This window comes from Acromyrmex echinatior, chromosome 11, assembly GCF_024713525.1.
Source record: "Acromyrmex echinatior isolate Ae372 chromosome 11, ASM2471352v2, whole genome shotgun sequence".
Classification (NCBI taxonomy): domain Eukaryota; kingdom Metazoa; phylum Arthropoda; class Insecta; order Hymenoptera; family Formicidae; genus Acromyrmex; species Acromyrmex echinatior.
In genome coordinates, this window is record NC_141862.1 from 1638335 (window position 1) to 1658397 (window position 20063).

A 20063-nucleotide genomic window follows, 5' to 3' on the forward strand; every position below is an offset into this window, starting at 1 on the left:
GTCTTAAAACGCGCTTAAGTGAACATAGGAATCATATTAACAGAAATACGACTCAACATTCGATTATCATATATCGTATGGACTTATTTCATGAATTTAATTGGGATAATGTAAATATTTTAGATAAAGAACAAATTTTATATAATTTTATATAAAAGACTGTTATCAGAGATATATATTAAAAAAATTAGGCCTGAATCTACAAACGATACACTTTCTCTCGATTCTTTATATATAGATTTATTTTCAGAGACATAATGCTTCTATATCGTTATCCTTCGCTATTTATTATTTATTATTTATACTTATCGTTATTGTAAGTATATGTTCTGTTGTCTACTGTTTCTCTCAATTTTTATTTTACATCCTTCTAAACAATTTATTTTACATCCTTTCAAACAGTTATGTCGTGTCTAATAACTCTTAATTTAGTTTCATGAACTAAATTTTGATATTAACCATTATTTATATTAACTTTTTAATTTATTCATATTTGTGTTTACACAGTAAATGGAACAGTCTAATGGAACATGTACAAAAAACCTTATAGAAACAGTTCAATTTTGACAATCATATAAGTTTATTTTATCATATTTTGCGTGGAAAACTTTATGTTAGTAATTAAAAATATTTTTTAACTCTTTTTGGTCTTTCGATTCAAAACAAAAAATTTCTTTCTTTTTTAATAAACTTAGTAATTGGATGACCAAGATTAATTCGGACATTATCATCACAGCTTTTTGTATTTTATACTTTAATAGTTTATACTTGTATGCGCTATCATTATGTAATTAGTATTTAATATTTATATTTAATTAATGTTCTTTGTACTGAAGAAAACCTCGACCGTAGGTCGAAACGTATACGCTTTATTATTCATTTTGAATAAATGACACACTAATAACCAGTATTGGCTCAAATTGACATTTTATTTATTATGTTTTAGATTTTTTTCTTTAGAGCCTATTGATTATATCTTGATCTTGAAAATAGTTTGGTTTTATCGGGAATCGAACCCGGGATCTCTAGCATAGCAGTGCGCTGTCTACCCTGCCACACTCGCTCTCATTGGCTCATTAGGTTTTGTCAATTCCCACTTACATTTGAATCACACTAATTTTAGGTGTCATAAATATTATATTTCAGCAACATAAATATGAAATGAGCCTGAGATAAAGAATTGTTGTAAAAAGTACTGCACATCCACTCATTTTTTAATTTTTTATAACAAATATCTAATCGATGTAGTCGTAAACATGCGTGAGCAATTGTTTTAGACGTTAAAGAAAATTAGATAAAGGTTAAAGAGAGACAAATATATATTTTTCTCTCTCATAAGATTTTGACAAAAACACCTTATGCTATGACTTTTATTATATATAAATAACTTACATATCAAAAAATTAAGTTTACTTGATAATCTATATTGTAAGTATTATTTAAATTAAGTAATGTTATTTTAAGAAAAATTAGGACATTCTGATCTCAAAAATAATTTTTTCAAAATTATCCTTTTTTTAAACTTAAATTAACTCAATCTTAACTTAACTTTTATTAATTTTTTATTCTTTCAATTTTTAACTTCATTTTATTAATTTTGTAAACCATTAATTTTAACTTAATTTAATTTTAAAAAACATTAACTTACCCAACCCTGACTGTATCAAATCTCTAGGGAACCATATATTGAAAAGGGATTTTAACATCGATTAGATTTTACGTTTAGATTTAGTGAATAGTCCTATTATTATTCTATCAGCGATTTTTATATTCTCGATGAGAATATTAGAAGAATATTATTTCATATTATGCATTAATGAGAAAAACATATTTATGTCATAAAACTATAAAAAAACAAATTTTATCAAAATTATCATTTTACCGTAATTATCAAATTGAATTTGTAATTTTATATCTCTACAAATGGTACATAACAAAAATTAATGTCATTTCTCATTTCAAACATCACGATTCAATATGGTTATGCTGACTACTCAGGAACCTCAAAATAATATAAACTACCTATTCAAATTTGGGTAAACTAATAAACTACTATATCTTATGACATGCTGACTAAGCGCGTCATCCTGCATCACTGTCAATCGTCGGATATTCATACGTAATATAAGCAAAAACATGATGAAAGATGCTCTGTTATCCACAGCTAACGATCGATAGAATAAAGAAAATTAAATAACATTTATTTCATATAATTCATGTTTCGAAATCGGACATATGTATCTCGAATGTATCTCTTATGTAAATTTACATGAAACAATCACATTATACAATTTGTACTTAGAAAATAATCAGTTAAAAGCAAATGAAATTGTTATAGAAATTTAATCAAGAATAACTTAAAAACTCAGATATTGTTTTAAGAATTGTAAATATACTAGCTATATGATAAGAAATTACAATGATGTCTGTTTCTATCAATGTAGATTAACTTTAATCTTAGTTCAACTTACTCTTGATTTTTTCTCATTTTTAGAACTAGAAAAAGAAGAATCAAGCTGAGATTTTAAATTAGCTTTAGTTAATTAAACTACATTGGTAGAAACAGATATGAAATTGTTAGATACATTAAGAAGAAAATAAGAAAACAGAAAAGTTTAATTAGCACTAGACAACAGATTTTACAAAATTTTTGTATGTAAATAAAAAATTAAAAATAATACGATTAATTTGAACAATTAATGTTATGTGGACAAATCTTTGGAAATAAATAACAAAGATAATGTCATGTACAAGATGTATCCGACCAAAAAGATCGGGACACCTGAATATTTCGGAAAATATAAGTTTTACAGAGAAGTATTCAGACAAAATATGTAGGTTCAAAAAGATCGATTTACTGATCTTATCAGTTTGATCTTGGATGGCGTCACCAAAGATCAAGGTCACATCAATTTTTTTGAACGGCATATTCAGAATCTAAGCTGATGTCAAGAGCTTTTCAAAACACTACAATAAAGTTATTTTTCGAGTTATAAGGCTTGAAAGTTTCAGTACCGCCGGCATTACGCAATATGTGTCTGACTGACGCACAATGATTTGAAATAACGAAAACGTGACAAAATTATAAAATTTAAAATTCGAAAAGTGTTATTTTATTATATATATGTCGACAGCTGAATATATATTTCAATTATAGTTTATGCGAAATTATTTTTATTTTATCTTTGATCACGTGTAATTTGAAATTGAAATAAAAATTTTTAAGACGATTTGTTTATGTTATTTGATGGAATTAAAAAGTGCTTACCTTAATGTTGTAGTACTTTTAAATTTAATCTTTTTATACCTCAAATTGTGATTAAAAAAATAAAATACCTGTAAATGATTTCTTCCATTTTCGCCGCCATTTTCATTTTTGCGACGCCTGGTCTACAAGAGAATAACACAAACAAATCGTCTTAAAAATTAAACTAAAAAAATTTTTACAAATTTCAATTTCAAATTATACGTGGTTAAAGATAAAATAAATATAATTTCGTATAAACTATAGTTGAAATATATATTTAGCTGTCGAAAAATCGGTAATAAAATAATATCGATTTTTCGAATTTTAAATTTTATATTAGGTGTACAAATAAGTTTCCGCCGTTTGACAAAAGACGGTGCCACTAGTAAGCTATGATTAAAATTGTCTGATGTAAAACATTATATCGTAAGGTTGGACATCTGTCAACAACATAACCTTGAAATACTAGCGATTTTATAGCATCATGTATTTTTTTTTATGCGAAAATGCCGAGTTTTGAGCCGAATAAGTGTCATTTGCGGGAACTTTTGATTTACTTCTTTAATTTGAAGAAATCTGCAGCTGAGGCTCATCGATTGCTTGTAGAAACATATGGTGGGGCTGCCTTAAGTGAGAGAAGTGTCGTGAATGGTTTCAAAAATTTAAGAACGATGAATTTGATGTCGAAGACAAAGAACGTAGCGGAAGTGTACGAAGACGCGGAATTGAAAGCATTATTGAATGAAGATTCGTGCCAAACGCAAAAAGAACTTGCACTTACATTTTGATTTACATCAATAAAACATTATGTATCATTCTTTCATAATAAATCTTAATTTTTGATTTAAAAAAACGGCGGAAACTTATTTGTACACCTAATAGTTTCTGCTACGTTTTCGTCATTTCAAACCATTGTGCGACGGGTAAAACCTCCTGAATGGATCCTTATTTAGGATCATGTCCTGGATAACATTCGTTAAGATCAACGTCATTGGAGATTGTTTCTCTTATTTTCATTTTTGCATTGAAAATTCATTTTTATGTAAAAATGAAAATAAGAAAAACAATCTCCAATGACGTTGATCTTAACGAATGTTATCCAGGACATGATCCTGAATAATGTTCAAGAGATTTTAGCTATTGAACATCTGACGTAATGCTAATGTCGGCTACTGTAACTTTCAAGCATCATAACTCAAAAAGTACTTAATGAAAAAATATTTTCTTATAGCGTTTTGGAAAGTTCTCGATACCAGCTATTAGATTCTAGAATCAAAAGTAGAGACGTTCCATTAAAAAAATCGATGTGACTTTGACCTTGGTTACGCTACCCAACGTTAAATTGATAAGATCAGTAAATAGATCTTTTGAATAGTTACAAGTCCTACAACTTTTGTCTGAAATATTTTCTGTAAAACTTACATTTTTCGAGATATTCAGGTATCCCGACTTTTTTGGGACATCCTATATATTGATTAAGAATTCTTCGAAAAAAAAAACACTATATTTATACGTATAAAAATAACTTAACTCAAATTTTGGTAAGTGCAAGTACAAACTTATATATTTTTAAGTCTTTGTACATTTAACTCAACGTATTGTAATAAATTTTTCTATACTTTATACAAGTCTTTGTATTAAAAAAAAAATATATATATATTAATTATAAAAGCTTTTGAAAATAATTAAAAGCTGAGTGATAAATAAATAGACAATTGTTATACTCAAATAGGTTTGTAATATACGTACGTGTAGATGATTGTAGACGAAAAAGGTTTGTATTGTTCACAATTCTATCTTTTTCTTCCTATAATTTTTCTTGCTTTATGCATACGTGCGATAGAGAGAAAGAACAACCCAAATAATCACGCTATATATTTTTCCCATATTCTCCTTCAGTATTTAGTAATTTATTATATTGTTCTTTTATTCCTTTACACAGATGTTTATTTATGATCTCGATGATCGTACGAAACGGTGAACATGTAAACTAGGTATAATTACAAATAATAAAAATAAAAAGCCTCTCACAAGATTTTCATCCTCCTAAAAACGTTCAGCGCTATTAAACTTGTTTTTATATATTTATATATAAAATACATAATAGAGGCTCGCACAGGGTCCATTATCATACTTTTTATATCTATTCTTAAACGGCCGTTTTGTAATATAAGACGAAACCGTTCTTTAATTGTTTTTTTTTTCTCACCGAACCAGTTAAATAATTACAAAAATCCGTTTCTTGCAACTTCTATGTCTTGTCACAATCTATTATAATACAAGAATCTTTTTTATTTTGTTTCTCTTAAAGACGCATTAAACTTACAATCTTAAGAAATTTACACAGAGGTTTTAACAGCATGAATGAAATACAGGTATTATGTACAAATATGTATATATCTTTATATATATATGTATACGTATATATGAATACATATATGTATACATATACATATAAATTTTAATATGATCAGCTTACTCTTATTTTTTTATGTAATGTAGTGGTGTTTTAATAAACTCAATAAATGATAAATGCAATCTACATTTTTTGCGAAGTAGTGAATGTTCGAGAACGTAAAATACTTGTCATCACTATAAACGCTTTAAACTGTTAGAAATAAAATAAAAATTCATTTTACATAAATTACATATCGAGCTTTCCAAATAATAAACAATTCTTTTAATCGATTTTATTTAATTTAAGACTCAGAGAATTAATATCTTATTAATAGTACCTTTTTTCGCCTACACTATATATATAATATAAATAAAAATTCTACAGAAATTTTCCAGAGCAAACTTTGTTTAAAAATAAACGATATTAGAGTTACGTCAAAAGACAACTTTGTCATTATGCGTTGCAATGGTTATATTACATTTTACACAATATCACAATAAATTTCGTCTATGTTGCACAATTTTGTTCATTTAAATTATGTTCAATTGAGATACTCAAAATGTGATACGTTTGCATCAGGCAAAGGTTTGCCATGAGCACGAAAAAGAAATATAATTCTAATTTCATTCACAGATATCAATAATGAAACTTTTGAATTAAATCAGAATCGAAGAAAGAAAATGAAAAAAGAGGCCAATATTACGATTATCATATAAAGTATAAGATCGTTAGGCCCTTTAAATTTAAATATCTTAAAGAATATTCGTTCGAAAAAGGGATGCCCACGATATATAGGAGTTTTTGTCTTGGAAATGTAACATCTGAAATCGATAAATTCATTTAAATGATAGCATGATATGAAATCTATTGCCCAATACCAAATTCCACTTTTTTATCGCCAGGAAAAGTGAGAAAAATCATGCTTAAAATTTTTCAGGTCCAATCGATCTTGATGGATTTTATGAAAATAGATATTGAGATTTTTGAGTTTGCTGAATCCAAATATGCTCATAGAATTTCAAAATTAAATATGGCGAATAGAAAAAAAATCAAAATGGAATATCCCACCACTTCATTGATTAGTTCTAGATTCAGCAAAGAGCGAGAGCGATAGTGTCTATTCTACTACAATAAAAAAGAGATTATTAATCTTTTTCTCGCCATATTGAATCTTGAAATTCTGATATTATATTTGAATTCAACAAGTTCAAAAACCTCAGGATACTGTTTTCATAAAAATCCATTTACTTTCCACTTTCAATCCTCCATATTGGATTCGCCATTTTGAATTTCAAAAATCGAATGTTAGATCTGAAAATCCACGTATAAAGCAATTTTTAAATATCGTAACCTTCAACAAATTAATCATTGATAAATCGTAAAAAGTACAGCTAAGATCGACTGGACTTAAAAAACACATGCGCACGCACATACATACTACAAACATGATTTTTCCGACTTTTCTTGCTGATAAAAAAGAGAAATTTGGACGTTAGTCTAAAAATGAAAATTGGACGTTAAGTTTCATCAAATTCTGAATGAATTTATCAATTTCAGAGGTTCCATCTCCACGATATAAACCTCCACATCCCTTTTTGCTTACTTACTCGTAACTCGTTTAGTAATATTGTTACTGGTTTTGAGGATCTTTTTTGCAAGATATTTTTGATTGGAAATCACACGCTAATGACAAAGTTATTTTATAAAGTTGTTTAATAACATGCTGCATTATTCAGAGAGCGTAAAAAATTGTTCTCCAAGTATCCTGACACATTGCAGAAGTCGAATGGCTAGGAGTCATCGAGCTAAAACTGATCTAAACTAGACGTCGTTAGATTTATGCAGTGATATGAATGTTTTGCTGTAAATGACGAACTCGCTAGCATGTATGTACTGTTATGTCTTACTAATTTCTGTTGATAGTTAGATTAGTTAATGATAAAACAAAGAAAGACGATAATATAGCTATGTAATTGCAATATGCAATTATAAGCAAAACATAAGTTCTTAACAAATACATCTCATAAAAAGGTTTCGTTTTTTTTCTTTATATCCTAGGTCCTTGGTGATTTACGAAAAAAAAAACATACAATAATTAATAATAGAATAATATAATATTAATTATAATATATTGATTATAATTAACTATAACGTCCATAAAGTATCTTCTTCGTTCTTTTTTTGTACACGTTTACTAAAAACACTTTTTCCACATTTCTTGTTGAGAAAATAAATATTAATATTAAATCTGAAATATCTTCTCTCTCTCTCTCTCTCTCTCTCTCTCTCTCTCTCTCTCTCTCTCTCTCTCTCTCTCTCTCTCCCTCCCCCCTCTTTCGCTATATTTTCTTTCTCTCATTCATTCATTCGTTCTTTTTCTCTCTTTCATTCCTCATCATACACACAAATACACATATATTTCCTCTCATTCGCTCTCGCACGCACGCACGCACGCACGCACGCAACGAACGTACGCACGCACGCACGCACGCACACACGCACGCACGAACTCATTATCACTTTTACATGTTTGACTTAACTGTCTTTGTTTTGTATTTCACTATAGTTACAGTTTATATCATAATCTAAATTGGCAAAATGATTTGCCTAGTAAGTTTATAGGCCTCTTTTTTCTATATATGGAACATTTATCCTCGATATCATTCTTCTCTAATCCTTCAAACGGCATGGACACACCTCACTCACGCACGCACCCATACATGCATGCATGTATATACATCCATGTGGATGTATTAGCACGGCAAGTGATTATAAACTTATGCGCTCCCGCTTCCTTTCCGTGTAATTCGAAATAATGTAAGTTGATCGCTGCTCACAAGATTAAAAGAGCTTTTAGAGGCCTGTTTCAAGAGGTCACCTATGATGGCTACTGCTACTCTGGTCGTTCATATCGTAAAGGACTTGTGCGATTGTTCTCGATGATTCGACATTGCTTAATGCCACGCCTGCCAAATGGGGCTCGTACGCTCTAAGATGCCTGCAAATAATTCATGAATAGTCGCCAGACAAATCGCATATGACACAAAGTTTAAATAATAAGAATAAAACACAGAACAGCGAAAGTGCTTACCTTCTACCGTGTGTTGAGTATATGACTAGGTTTCTAAGAATGAGAGCTGCCGTTAGGCGAATACTTTTGGTCACTGGACCTTCGTTGTCATCCTGTAAAATAAAGACACATAGTTGACAATCGATCACGCGTGTTGATTTTCGCATAGACAACTGATGACAGTCAACGTGAATGAAATCACTGATCTTTCAAATGCTAAAAAATGCTTTAGTTTGCAAAGGATCTTGTGAAAAATGCATGAATGTAATACGTATCTCCAAATTGTATGATGTTGTTTTATGAATGCGTTATGATAGTTCGTGTTAATGTGTAAGAAGCGCTGCAATTTCTCAGTGAAGCTGCAGTTCATTTGTCCTGAACAGTCGTATATGTCATTCGACGTGTCATGTAATAGATAGCAACGAATCATATTCTTGCACCTTAACCACGTTACAACAATATGACAAGGACGCACACATATCATATACAAACATATATCCAAACCTACAGATCTAGCACAATATCTACTTAGTAAATAGGAGTTCTGAAGGCTTCTCTGTTGCTCTATTGAAATGAACACTGTGCCAACATCCTCCTAACATGAATATTATAAGTTCGACGCATATAAACATAATAAATGCTAGCTAAGAAATATAATGTCGAAAAAATAAAAATAAAAAAAGACATGCTACAACATGGTACAACGGCAGGGTAAAACAAATGAAGGGTTCGGGGGAGGATGACATGGTGTGCAAAAACAGAGAGAATAAAAAAAAGCACAAAGAAACGACAGCAGCGGCGGCGCACTGCAGGAGCTGTAGCTGTGTCGTAATTTCCTTTTCAACTCTCAATACAATTTTTACCTGTTCTGGTGGAGAATTTTGCCCAGGTCTGGGGGAAGAAGAGCTTGAGGTGGCTGCAGCGGGCTTGGTTGGCCTTTGCTGCTTCGCCAAGAGAGAACAAGAAATTTCGTTAAATTAACCAGTCAAAATCATCAGCAGAATCGAAGACTATCGGGTGATTTTACAGAATTGACTTTATATCAACAGAATATATCAACATGACAGGCAAAAAGATTGTAACATGTGTATTTCGAGATGTGTAATATGTGTATTAAATGCATTATAAGATAATAAATTTATGTATCTATATAGTTCGTACAGCTATTATCGATTTGCTATCGCAGGGAGAAAATTTACCTCACACTAGATTTACGAGACATACAGAATACATGTTACTAACTCTGTTTTTTCATTCAGCTAATGATTTTATCTTCACTTGTAGAGATAAAAGTGAAGATAAAATTATTTTTTTATTAAATTGTAATTATTCTACAAGTCACGTCTAATATTTTTCAGACCATTTTTTTAGGTCTCGCTTATCTTTCATTTCTAATTAAGTATATTGATTAAAGTTATGTCAAAACATTCATTTAAATATTATATAAATTTAATACATTGTACGCTGCCTGTTTGCAAAAGCGAGTGTACGCGATTTTTTAGCTAATTATTTGTTTCTACGTTATTTAATTTTGATAACAAATTTCTTATTAAACGTTTAATATCAATTTAATTTTATTTAATATATAGGTTATAGTTGAATAATATTTAAAATATATCTACTAGAGATATAAGTCAAAACAAAGATAATTAAAAATATGATATGAATTTAGACTGATGATAATAAATCTAATAAATACGAAAATTTCTATATTTGCCCAAAGTGAATCTCTTAGTGCTTAAATATTTTCTGTATGAATTATATACAATATATGTAATTCTGCAAATTGCGCATCGAAATCTTTTTCGGTCTTGAAACGCTATCGGAACTAGAGTAGTAATATTACTTTATTAAATTGATAAGCACAATTTAATATTTTTTTTATGCTAATAAGTACTTTTATAAGAATAATCAGATATTAATGAGCTTAAAATCTGCGAATAATAATGTATTGTGAAAAATGTTGCCTTAATCAGAATCTGAACTTAGAACCCTCTTGACTTTCCGGGATGGGTATTATATCGAGTCTTGATGGTTGAATTTTTAGAATTATTAATATTCTTATAAAGATGCTTATTAGTATAAAAAATTAAATTGCTTGTCAATTTAATAAAATGATATTACTACTCTGATTCTGCTTATGCATTTATATTTATATGGCATTTGAAGGCGAAAAAGATTTCGGCATTTTGCAGAATCAGATGTGTATATAAATGTATATATAAAATACAAAAAATATTGAAACATTAAGATTCGCTGTAACTAAATAAAGATAATTAATATTTAAAAATATTAATTATCTTTATAATGCAGTTAATATATAATATATGTTAATATACAGGGTGTCCGGAAAATCGCCCGCAATACTTCGAGAATTGATTTGGAATAAAAAAAAAAAGAAATACGAATTATATAAATATAGGTCCGAAAATAAATAATTTCCAATTTATGACCACTTTTATGTTTAAAAAATTATAACTTATTTTTCATAATTACAATCATAATTTATTTTATAGTATTTTAACATAAATAATTACATTTCAGACTATTTTATTACCCAGGCATCCCTCTTTTTTTATTTAAAAATTTTTTTTACTTTACTAGAGGGATGCCAAGCGGAATATGCCTCCACGGTACATCCTGGATAACGCCAAAATAGTCCAAAATATAGTTATTTATGTTAAAACATTATGAAATAAATTATAATTGTAATTATGAAAAATAAATTATATAAAAGTTCTTTTTGGATCCCAAATCACTTTCCGAAGTATTGCGATTTCCCGGACACTCTGTATGTGCAAGAGTGGTCCATTTAAATCGCCCATTTGGAATATATCGTTTATTTTTGATAATATAAAAAAAATGTTTCAAATGAAAGTAGAACGGTTTCTAAGGCGACGTATTTTGGTCATGTATTTTTTTTCTAAGTGGAGGCGAGATATGAAGATCACTTCCTTTTTTAAATGGAATCGTATAATTTTTTTTTACACAATGATTTCTTTAATTATTCTGCATAAAATTTATTAAGGCAGTGATATAAAAAAAAAACAATAGTTTACGAGATACTTTATACTTTATTCCGGCACATATTGACAATGTTAAATAAGTAACTCGTAAACTATTAATTTTTTTTTATAATCGTACCTTAATATTTTTATGAACAAAATAATAAGATGAATTAATTGATGTAAATAAAACACATAATTGTTTTAAAAAAATACATATGCAAAATGGATAATTTTTTAAATAAGTAAATTATTTAACATTTTATGTCAATATGTGCCAGAATAAATATAAAATATCTCGTAAATTATTGGTTTTTTGATATCATTATCTTAATACTTTTATAGGCAAAATAATTGGAGGAATATTGTGTAAAAAAAAATCATATAATTACATTTAAAAAAGTGGAGGTGACCTTCATATACTTTTGGCGCCTCTACCTAGAAAAAAAATATGACCAAAATATGTTCCCCTCGAAACCGTTCCACTTTCATTTGAAATTTTTTTTTATATTATCAAAAATATGCGATATATTCCAGATAGTTGGTTTAAGTGAACTATCCTGTATATGCCAGGTGTTTTAGATCAACCGTATCAACTTTTTATCTTCGCAGAATACGGGTCAATCATAAAAGTGTTCAGATAAAAGTTGTAGGGTTTAAAGAGATCTATTTATTAATTTTATCAGTTTGATCTTGAATGGCATTGTCAAGGTCAGGTCACATCGATTTTTTAAAATGGAATATGCTACTTTTGATTCCAGAATCTAATAGCTGGGCTAATCAAGAGCTTTTCAAAACACTATAATAAAATTATTTTTCAATAAAATACTTTTCGAGTTATAAGATATGAAAGTTACAGTACCGTCGGCATTAGCATTACGCAAGTTTTACGAGTTTTAGGTGTCCGACCGACACCTAAAACTCTTGATAATATTTGTCAAGATTAAGACCATTGGAGATTATATCCCTTATTTTCATATCTAAATGAATATAAAATTTTCATATAATATAAAAATGAATGTTTATATAAAAATGAAAATAAGAGGAATAATTTCCAATGGTCTTGATTTTGACAAATGTTACCCAGAATATGATCCTGAACAACATTCAAGAAGTTTTAATCGTCGCGTCAGACACGCGTAATGCTAATGCCGACGGTACTGTAACTTTTGAGTCTTGTAACTCGAAAAATACTTAATAAAAAATAACTTTATTATAGTGTTTTGGAAAGCTCTCGAGATCGCCTATTAGATTCCATTTAAAATAGTCAATATGATCTTGACTTGACTTTGCCGACGCCACCTAAGGTCAAACTGATAAGATCAATAAATAGATCTTTTTAAACCTTACAACTTTTGTCTGAATACTTTTACGATTGGATCTTATCCTGCGAAGATAAAAGAGTGATCTGAAACACTCCAGTGGTATGTTTATATAGATATATTTATATCTATATCCATATATCAAGAAAGTAACTCGTTACTTGTAATGAAGTTACAGTTACAAATTATTTTTTTAGTAACTGATAACTACGTTACTTTTTCGGTAACGAGTAACTGTAACTTGTTACTTTTAAAAAGTAATTTTCCATTCCCTGATTAATATACTTATATCAATTATTTTTATACTGTGCCAAAATTGGCATAATATGTTCAGAGTATCCCAAAATTTGTGATTCAAAATACTACAGTAAAAAAGTTTTTGAAAAATCAAGGAAAAATATTATTTATAAATCTTTATTTTAAGCAAGTTTCTGAAATAGAAAAAAATCTAAATATGGTCACTTACAGACTATGTTTAGATAGTCATCTGTGATGAGTCATATTAGTGAGCGTGCCGAAGTTTCTCAGCAGTTCTTAGTAGTATTTGATAATAAAGTATAAAATAAATCAAGTAAAATGACAATAAATAAATTTTGTAAAATCCCCGTTACATATATTTACATTTTCAGAATTTGTGTTTCTTCATGTACATTTAAAGTTTGTCTGGATTATCAATTTTTAGTGCAAAAGATATGACTATAAGTTAAAATTAATTCAGTAGTGTCGAAATTTAATTCCATTATATGGCAGGGCCAACGTACAATGTATTAATATTAAATATGTGTGAACAACAAAACAGTAAAATTTCATTCTGTATTCTCAAATAATAGTTTCGGAATTTTAAAACATTAAAAAAATTTACCATTAGCTCCTTAGGATTAACGAATTCCAGAGCATGCCGTTTAATAGCATGGAATGCCGCGTTGGGTGCGTATCCAGGATGATGCGGAGTCGGAGGCGTAGACGTAGAGACTTCGGTTTTACCTGTCACTGTTAACTGTTTCCTCCTCATTGACATTGTCTGAGGAGAAAAAAATGCGAATTGCGAATGTAAATCTCACGATATCAAGTATCATTCAATGTAATCATCCAATAAAAAATCACGAATAGTAAGATGCAAGATTACTTACGTCCGCGTTACAATGCCTATCATAAAGATGCGTCATTAACGAGAACTTGCGTCTCTTGAGAGCGTCACAGCTCGCCCACAGACACAATATCTCTTCACCACCACTTGGACAGTGGGCTTCGCAAACGTGAAGATAAACTTCGTGCGGTGTTTTAAATTGTCTAAAATTATTTGAAATATTTTTCATTAAAATTCACAACATCTCATAAATATAACTGTACTTTATTCGACAGCTTTTACAAAATTGTTTAATAAAATTGATTTCAAAAATTTATCTTTGAACTTACCTAAGACAACCCCGCCACTCGCACAGGTAAGCGTTAGGATCGATTTTAATTGTGATGGTTTTGTTCTCCTGCATTAGCTGTGGCGTCTGCTGTTGCTGCTGTTGTTGGCTTGTGGAGGGTTTCGACTCAGGCTCAGTGGAGGTCGATGAACTTACCGTCTTCACGATCTTGGTAGCGGGTGACGACTTGACAGTAGACACACCATGAGTAGCCGCTGCTTGATGTGGAGTTGTGGGCCTAGTGGGCGGCGGCGTGGACGCCGGAGTAGGCGTCACCACTCTGGACGGCACGCTGGTGGATACTGGAGTTTGCTGGGCCATCGCTGGGATTGTGACGGTCACAGTGTTTGGATTAGTCTGCGCTACCGAGCTGTTGACTATAATGGAGGCCTGCGGGATAGTGGCGGATGTGGGTACAAGAGGTGGCGGAATGTTGCCAAGCGCCGGACTCTGTAGAATCGGACGAGGAACCTGTGTCACGACCACCTGCTGTCCTTGCGGCGTCACTGCCACCATCTTTTGAGGGGTCGGTTGTGCAGTGGCCTGCGGTTGCAATATGATAATCGTCTTAGTACCAGTCCCCTGTTGTTGTGTTGTCTGCGCCACGAGGACGGTTTGCGCTTGACCCTGCACCAAGGCCGTCTGTGGTTGTGCCAGTACATAGTTTTGACCAGGTACACCGCCTGACACTACGTATTGCAGCTGTCCGCCCGCGCTCTGCTGTAAGAGCACTTGCGGTTGTTGTGAAGGCGGCCTGCCCTTTACCGACGCGGTAGGAATAATCATTTGATTGCTCGACGGGATCGTTTGCTGCACGACTATTTGCCTAGGCGTTGTAACTATAAGTTGTTGCTGTTGTTGCTGAAGCGTCGGTGGTTGCGGCTGCGATACTTGATTCATGCTTGCAATTTGATTGATGAATATATGAGATTCTTCCTTGATGTGTAGAGTCGGTGGCTCCTCTTTCACAAGAATTGGCGTCGTTTCCGTCTTTACATGAAGAGGAGGAGGAGGAAGAGAAGTTGAAGACGCCGTTGCCACCGCCATCGTTGCTGTTGCTGGCATCGCCACCGTCGCCGTCGCAACCATCGGTATTGTTGCCGTTGCCGTCGTAATTGCCGATCCTGTTACCGTCGCTGTCGTCGGTGCTGTCGCCGTCGCTGATACTTCTTCCTTTATTGCGTCCTTGTTAATGTTCATTTGTTCTTCCAAATCGATTTCATCTTCTATGCAGTCTGCTGCCAGAGCAGCATATAGATTCGCCGCAGTGGAAGAAACGGTTGCTTTTTCGCTGTCCTTATCGTCATCCTCGGATTTTATGCTCGATACCGTAGATTCAGCTGTGGTCGAATCGACCGCTGGATCAGGAGACATTGTGCCATTGGAATACTTTGGCTTTTTGATATCTAGCTCATCTGACTCACTAGCTGATCTCTTGATTCCTCGTGGCGCCTCGATTAGGGTATCCTCGGACACTTCATTCTGTATAACATTGCCACTCTCTATCTCGGGCTTTATTTTCATTTCGGCGGGAGATTCTTTTAATACCTTCTTGATGTGATTCTCCACCAAATCCATCTCTTTCTCGTTAATTGAATTCTTGCTGAGTACACCATTCAGAATCGGTTCTTTATCAACCTTCCTCTCGAGCAAATCCACCAACATCATACTCTGTAACGGCTTGTCTTTCGAGCCCACGCTCGATGAATCTTTGGACGAGCCGTCCTCCTGCGCATCGATATCCATATTGTTGCTTGTCGGCGCGCCGTTAAGTAGGATACCTTCGAAACTTGTCGGCATATTCTCTTCTTCGACCCTGAAGGAACAGTCTCTACTACCACCGATACCGCTGCTCGACGCTAAAGAGTTATTGGTAGAATCCGAATCCTCGGCGATGGAAGTGCATGTCATGCGTTGATTTGTTTTGTTCGGTATAGCGGTGGCGACGTTGACCGTCGTCAAGGGCGGACGACAAACCTTTGCCGGTGAAGATATGTGGTTTTCAGTCGGATTCACCACCGTAGTCGTGGACGTGATAATTTGATTGGTATTATCGTTATCGTTTATCTCAGTCTAGAACATGTGAGATGTTCAAAATAATAAGATATTACGCAAGGTTTCGTCAAGTGACTGTGAACTTGTAAGAGCGATCATTACGTACCTTCTCACAGTTATTAGTCACAACGAATTTGGCCCCATTGAGCCTTTGTATCTTTTTGGCAGGAATGGGTGCGATTGCCGGTTTCTGCTTAGTGTTGATGAGAGTCTTTGGGAGTATTGTGGCCGGGGTGGCCGCGGGTGCAGCGGGCTGTATTATACTCGTCATCTGTTGCTGCAGTAATCTCTGTTGTTGCTGACGTTGGGCAACCTAGAAAATATCCGTAATAATATTAATCGGGGATCAATGTGTTCAAGTTTTTTCCCATAATTGTATCACTTTTCACGCGCTCACAACGATTTTATTATACCATTGTGATAGAATAAATATCAAAAGAACAATCGAATTCACCAATCAAAAACCATGCTGTTGTTAGTACTTGATATTACGAATACTTTCATTTATATTTCAGAATAACACTCTGTTAAATATTGCTAATGGCTCTTTTATTGTAATATATATTCGTCAAGAAAGGAAGGAGAGAGGACATTCTCTGGTCTAAATTTGTATTCCAAAAGAACAAAGAAATACATAACAAAATTTGAATACATCAACCAACACTACATCATAAGCAAACATTTTGACAAGTAGTACTAAAAAAAAAACGTAAATAATAATCTATTATATATTCCTGCATAATTATAGCCTGCAATAATTTACTAAAAATAGAAAAGTAGTTTGATGCGAGATTCTTGGAATATGATGTGTATTATTTCTAATAGATTCTATAATATAATAGATAAGCAAATAAAGTTAAAACTTATGCGTATACAATAAGACAATTACAATTCACACGTATGTGGTAATTTATATAGTAGTTCCTCTTTATTTTAGATTACGCTGTGTACTTACATATGTAATTAATTTTAAATACACTTAATGTATTTTCTTATTATATATCCTTCGGATATTGTAATAAATCATTAAAAAAAAAAACATTAAGAGTACGAAACTCTCAAGATCTCGATTTAGTACTTTCCAGGCAAAAATAGAAAAACCTCAAAAAAGTGAACTACTTATTTTTGTTAATATACAACAATGATACCTGGTTGCTGGTTATTAGCTGATTGGCACTGATGCTGGATGCGATGCTAGCAGTAGTGTTTGTTACGCAGGCAGTAGGGGTAGACACACAAGTCGCAGCAGCACTGGGCATGCAGTCGCTGCTGACTGTTACCTTAGTAGCCAATAGGCTTTTTATTATGGAACTCGACGTAGTGCCACTTCGATTATCTTCTTTAGCAACTACCTGGACACATTGTAACTGTGGCTGCGGTTGCGGCTGCTGCTGCGGCGGCGTTTGGGAGCCGCTTGCTAGCAACGCTTGACTCAGATGCGGATGCGATACTGATACCTAATCGACAAGGAGGCAACATACAAATTTCAACGACCACAGCGAATTACAGCATCGGAAAGTATAGTTCAAGCGTTTACATGAGCACATGCTGCGATATATCTTGTATATTATAGCGTAGCTACTGTTTACGTAGTCGGAAGAAGCGTTTGACAAGCGTAAATCACAGACAATGTATTGATTCCTTGGAAATAATTCTGGTCGATATTTTCCATAACCGCAGCAATGATTACGAATAGAAAATATGTAGTATTTCATCCTACATAAAATTTTATATAATAATATTATAAATAATTTGTCAAATAAACTGAAATTTTTCGCAAAAAAAAACCAATAAAACAAACATTGCTCTTATAATTACTTTACTTATCTACTTATCTCCCTCATCTACTCTTTCGACGATCACAGAACGCTAAATTGAGGATTTACGAGACATGCAAAAAGAACTCTCTCACCTCTGTGTTACAAGGAAGTATCTCTAGCTCGTGTTAAAAGGGAAAACCAACAGTAAGAATAGCAGTTACGAAGCTACAATACAACCAAAGTGAGAACCAAGGTCATAAACGAGAATGGCAGAGAATGGTATAGAGAGAGAACTAGGATTCGGACCCACCTGACTTTTAGAATCAACCTTGGTCACTGGATTTTGGGACTGGCTCGAGGTGTTGTTGGACGGGGGTTTCGGCGGTGCGGACAATTGGGCCTTGAGGATGGGAGACGCGGGAGTGGAGGTCGTTTGCGTCCCGGACGACGCGGCGGGACTATCGACCTGGGGAACGGCCGTGCTATCGGGTGCGGGACTTATATTCTTGACTGTACGCTGTTGAACGGGAAGCACCTTTACTGGAGTAGTGTTGACTGCTGGAATCGGTGGTGTATTAGTCGCGACAGCAGCGGTAGTTTGGCTCGGATAAGTGATCGGCGCGGGTGTGGCCCGTACTCGGATGCCTTCGTAATACTGGGTACCGGTATTTTCGCCCTTCAACGGATTCGGCCCCACAATATTGCCGAAAACAGATCTGTTTACAGATAATACAGCGTTTATTAAAACAAACGTGTATTTTAATGGGACAACAAGGATTGTGATGATGATTTATGTCTCGAAGTAATCACCTGACGCATCTGGGAAAATGCAGTGGTGCTATCACGCCTCGTCTACCGATCTTCGTGCAGCACCCAAGATACTTTTTATACAATTCCTCCTGTTCAATGCGTACACCGGGTGTGAGTTCAAAAGTCGCTTTCACCCAGCCTAAAGCGAACTGTTCGTTCTCTTGAATAATCTGCTGATGCGCATTTTGTTGTTGAATCGCGTTAGCTGTCTCCACCACTTCTAAATAAGAAACAGTGAAGAAACAGAAATGTAGAAAAAAGAAGAATATGCGACTTCATTATTAAACAAGAAGCGAAAAGAAATTTCAATCACGTACTGTGCGTTGTCGACTTGGTCGAGGTCGCGGCGGGAGTCGTAGGTCGAGAAGACGCTGGACTGGCGGGTGCTGGTGTCGTGGTAATCGTTGCCGGCGTAGACGGAGTGGATGCGGATGCAGTCGTTGTGGCTGGTGTAGCAGGAGAGGCGGGGACAGAACTTTGACCTGTGTTGTTCTGCTGTGCTGTTACTGTTGACACCGTCTCAACAACTCGCATGAGAATACAAGCCTTCGGACCGTAGCTCTGCGCCTCCACAGTGACGAGGGCGACCAACGTATCGATAGCACCGCGGACCCGCGCGACGCTCGTGCATGGTCTCTCACCCAGCGACGTTAAAGCGTACAGACACTCCAAAGTATACACTAAGAGGGCTATGTCACTTAGAGCTAGAAATCTGCAAGCAGACACAATGAAATTTCGCACGCTTTGCAACGACGCAGCGCGTTAAAAATACTCACGTTATCAATAGTACTGATAAAAGATATCGTAATTGTATAAGTTTTCAGAAAATTACTAAATATTACAATTATTTGTACACAACAGTTTTTTTTCTTATTGAGTTTTAGATTGAAATAAAAAATTTGCTTTTAACATAACACAAACTTTTATTTTTAATGAAACATCTTTTATACATGTAATTTGATTTTATATGAAAAAATGTCA

General features: G+C 33.1%; 1 protein-coding gene across 7 annotated transcripts in view; it reads right to left on the minus strand.

Annotated features, from left to right (window-relative positions):
* Nucleotides 1-5124: 5124 nt before the first annotated feature.
* The window catches only part of Bap170 (Brahma associated protein 170kD), a 112561-nt gene continuing 97622 nt past the window's right edge, over nucleotides 5125-20063 (minus strand). The window contains exons 7-18 of one of the 7 annotated variants that reach the window (XM_087411373.1): nucleotides 19400-19794; nucleotides 19083-19302; nucleotides 18583-18988; nucleotides 17661-17969; nucleotides 16619-16825; nucleotides 14459-16530; nucleotides 14173-14332; nucleotides 13905-14063; nucleotides 9579-9659; nucleotides 9224-9310; nucleotides 8737-8828; nucleotides 5125-8643 (exon numbers count right to left, since the gene is read on the minus strand). In XM_087411373.1, the coding sequence (XP_087267499.1) occupies nucleotides 8520-8643; nucleotides 8737-8828; nucleotides 9224-9310; nucleotides 9579-9659; nucleotides 13905-14063; nucleotides 14173-14332; nucleotides 14459-16530; nucleotides 16619-16825; nucleotides 17661-17969; nucleotides 18583-18988; nucleotides 19083-19302; nucleotides 19400-19794 (4312 nt within the window). In that variant the 3' untranslated portion in view covers nucleotides 5125-8519. The remainder of the gene's footprint in view (nucleotides 8644-8736; nucleotides 8829-9223; nucleotides 9311-9578; nucleotides 9660-13904; nucleotides 14064-14172; nucleotides 14333-14458; nucleotides 16531-16618; nucleotides 16826-17660; nucleotides 17970-18582; nucleotides 18989-19082; nucleotides 19303-19399; nucleotides 19795-20063) is intronic. The other 6 variants (XM_011054254.2, XM_011054251.2, XM_011054255.2 and 3 more) reach the window with 6 other exon arrangements.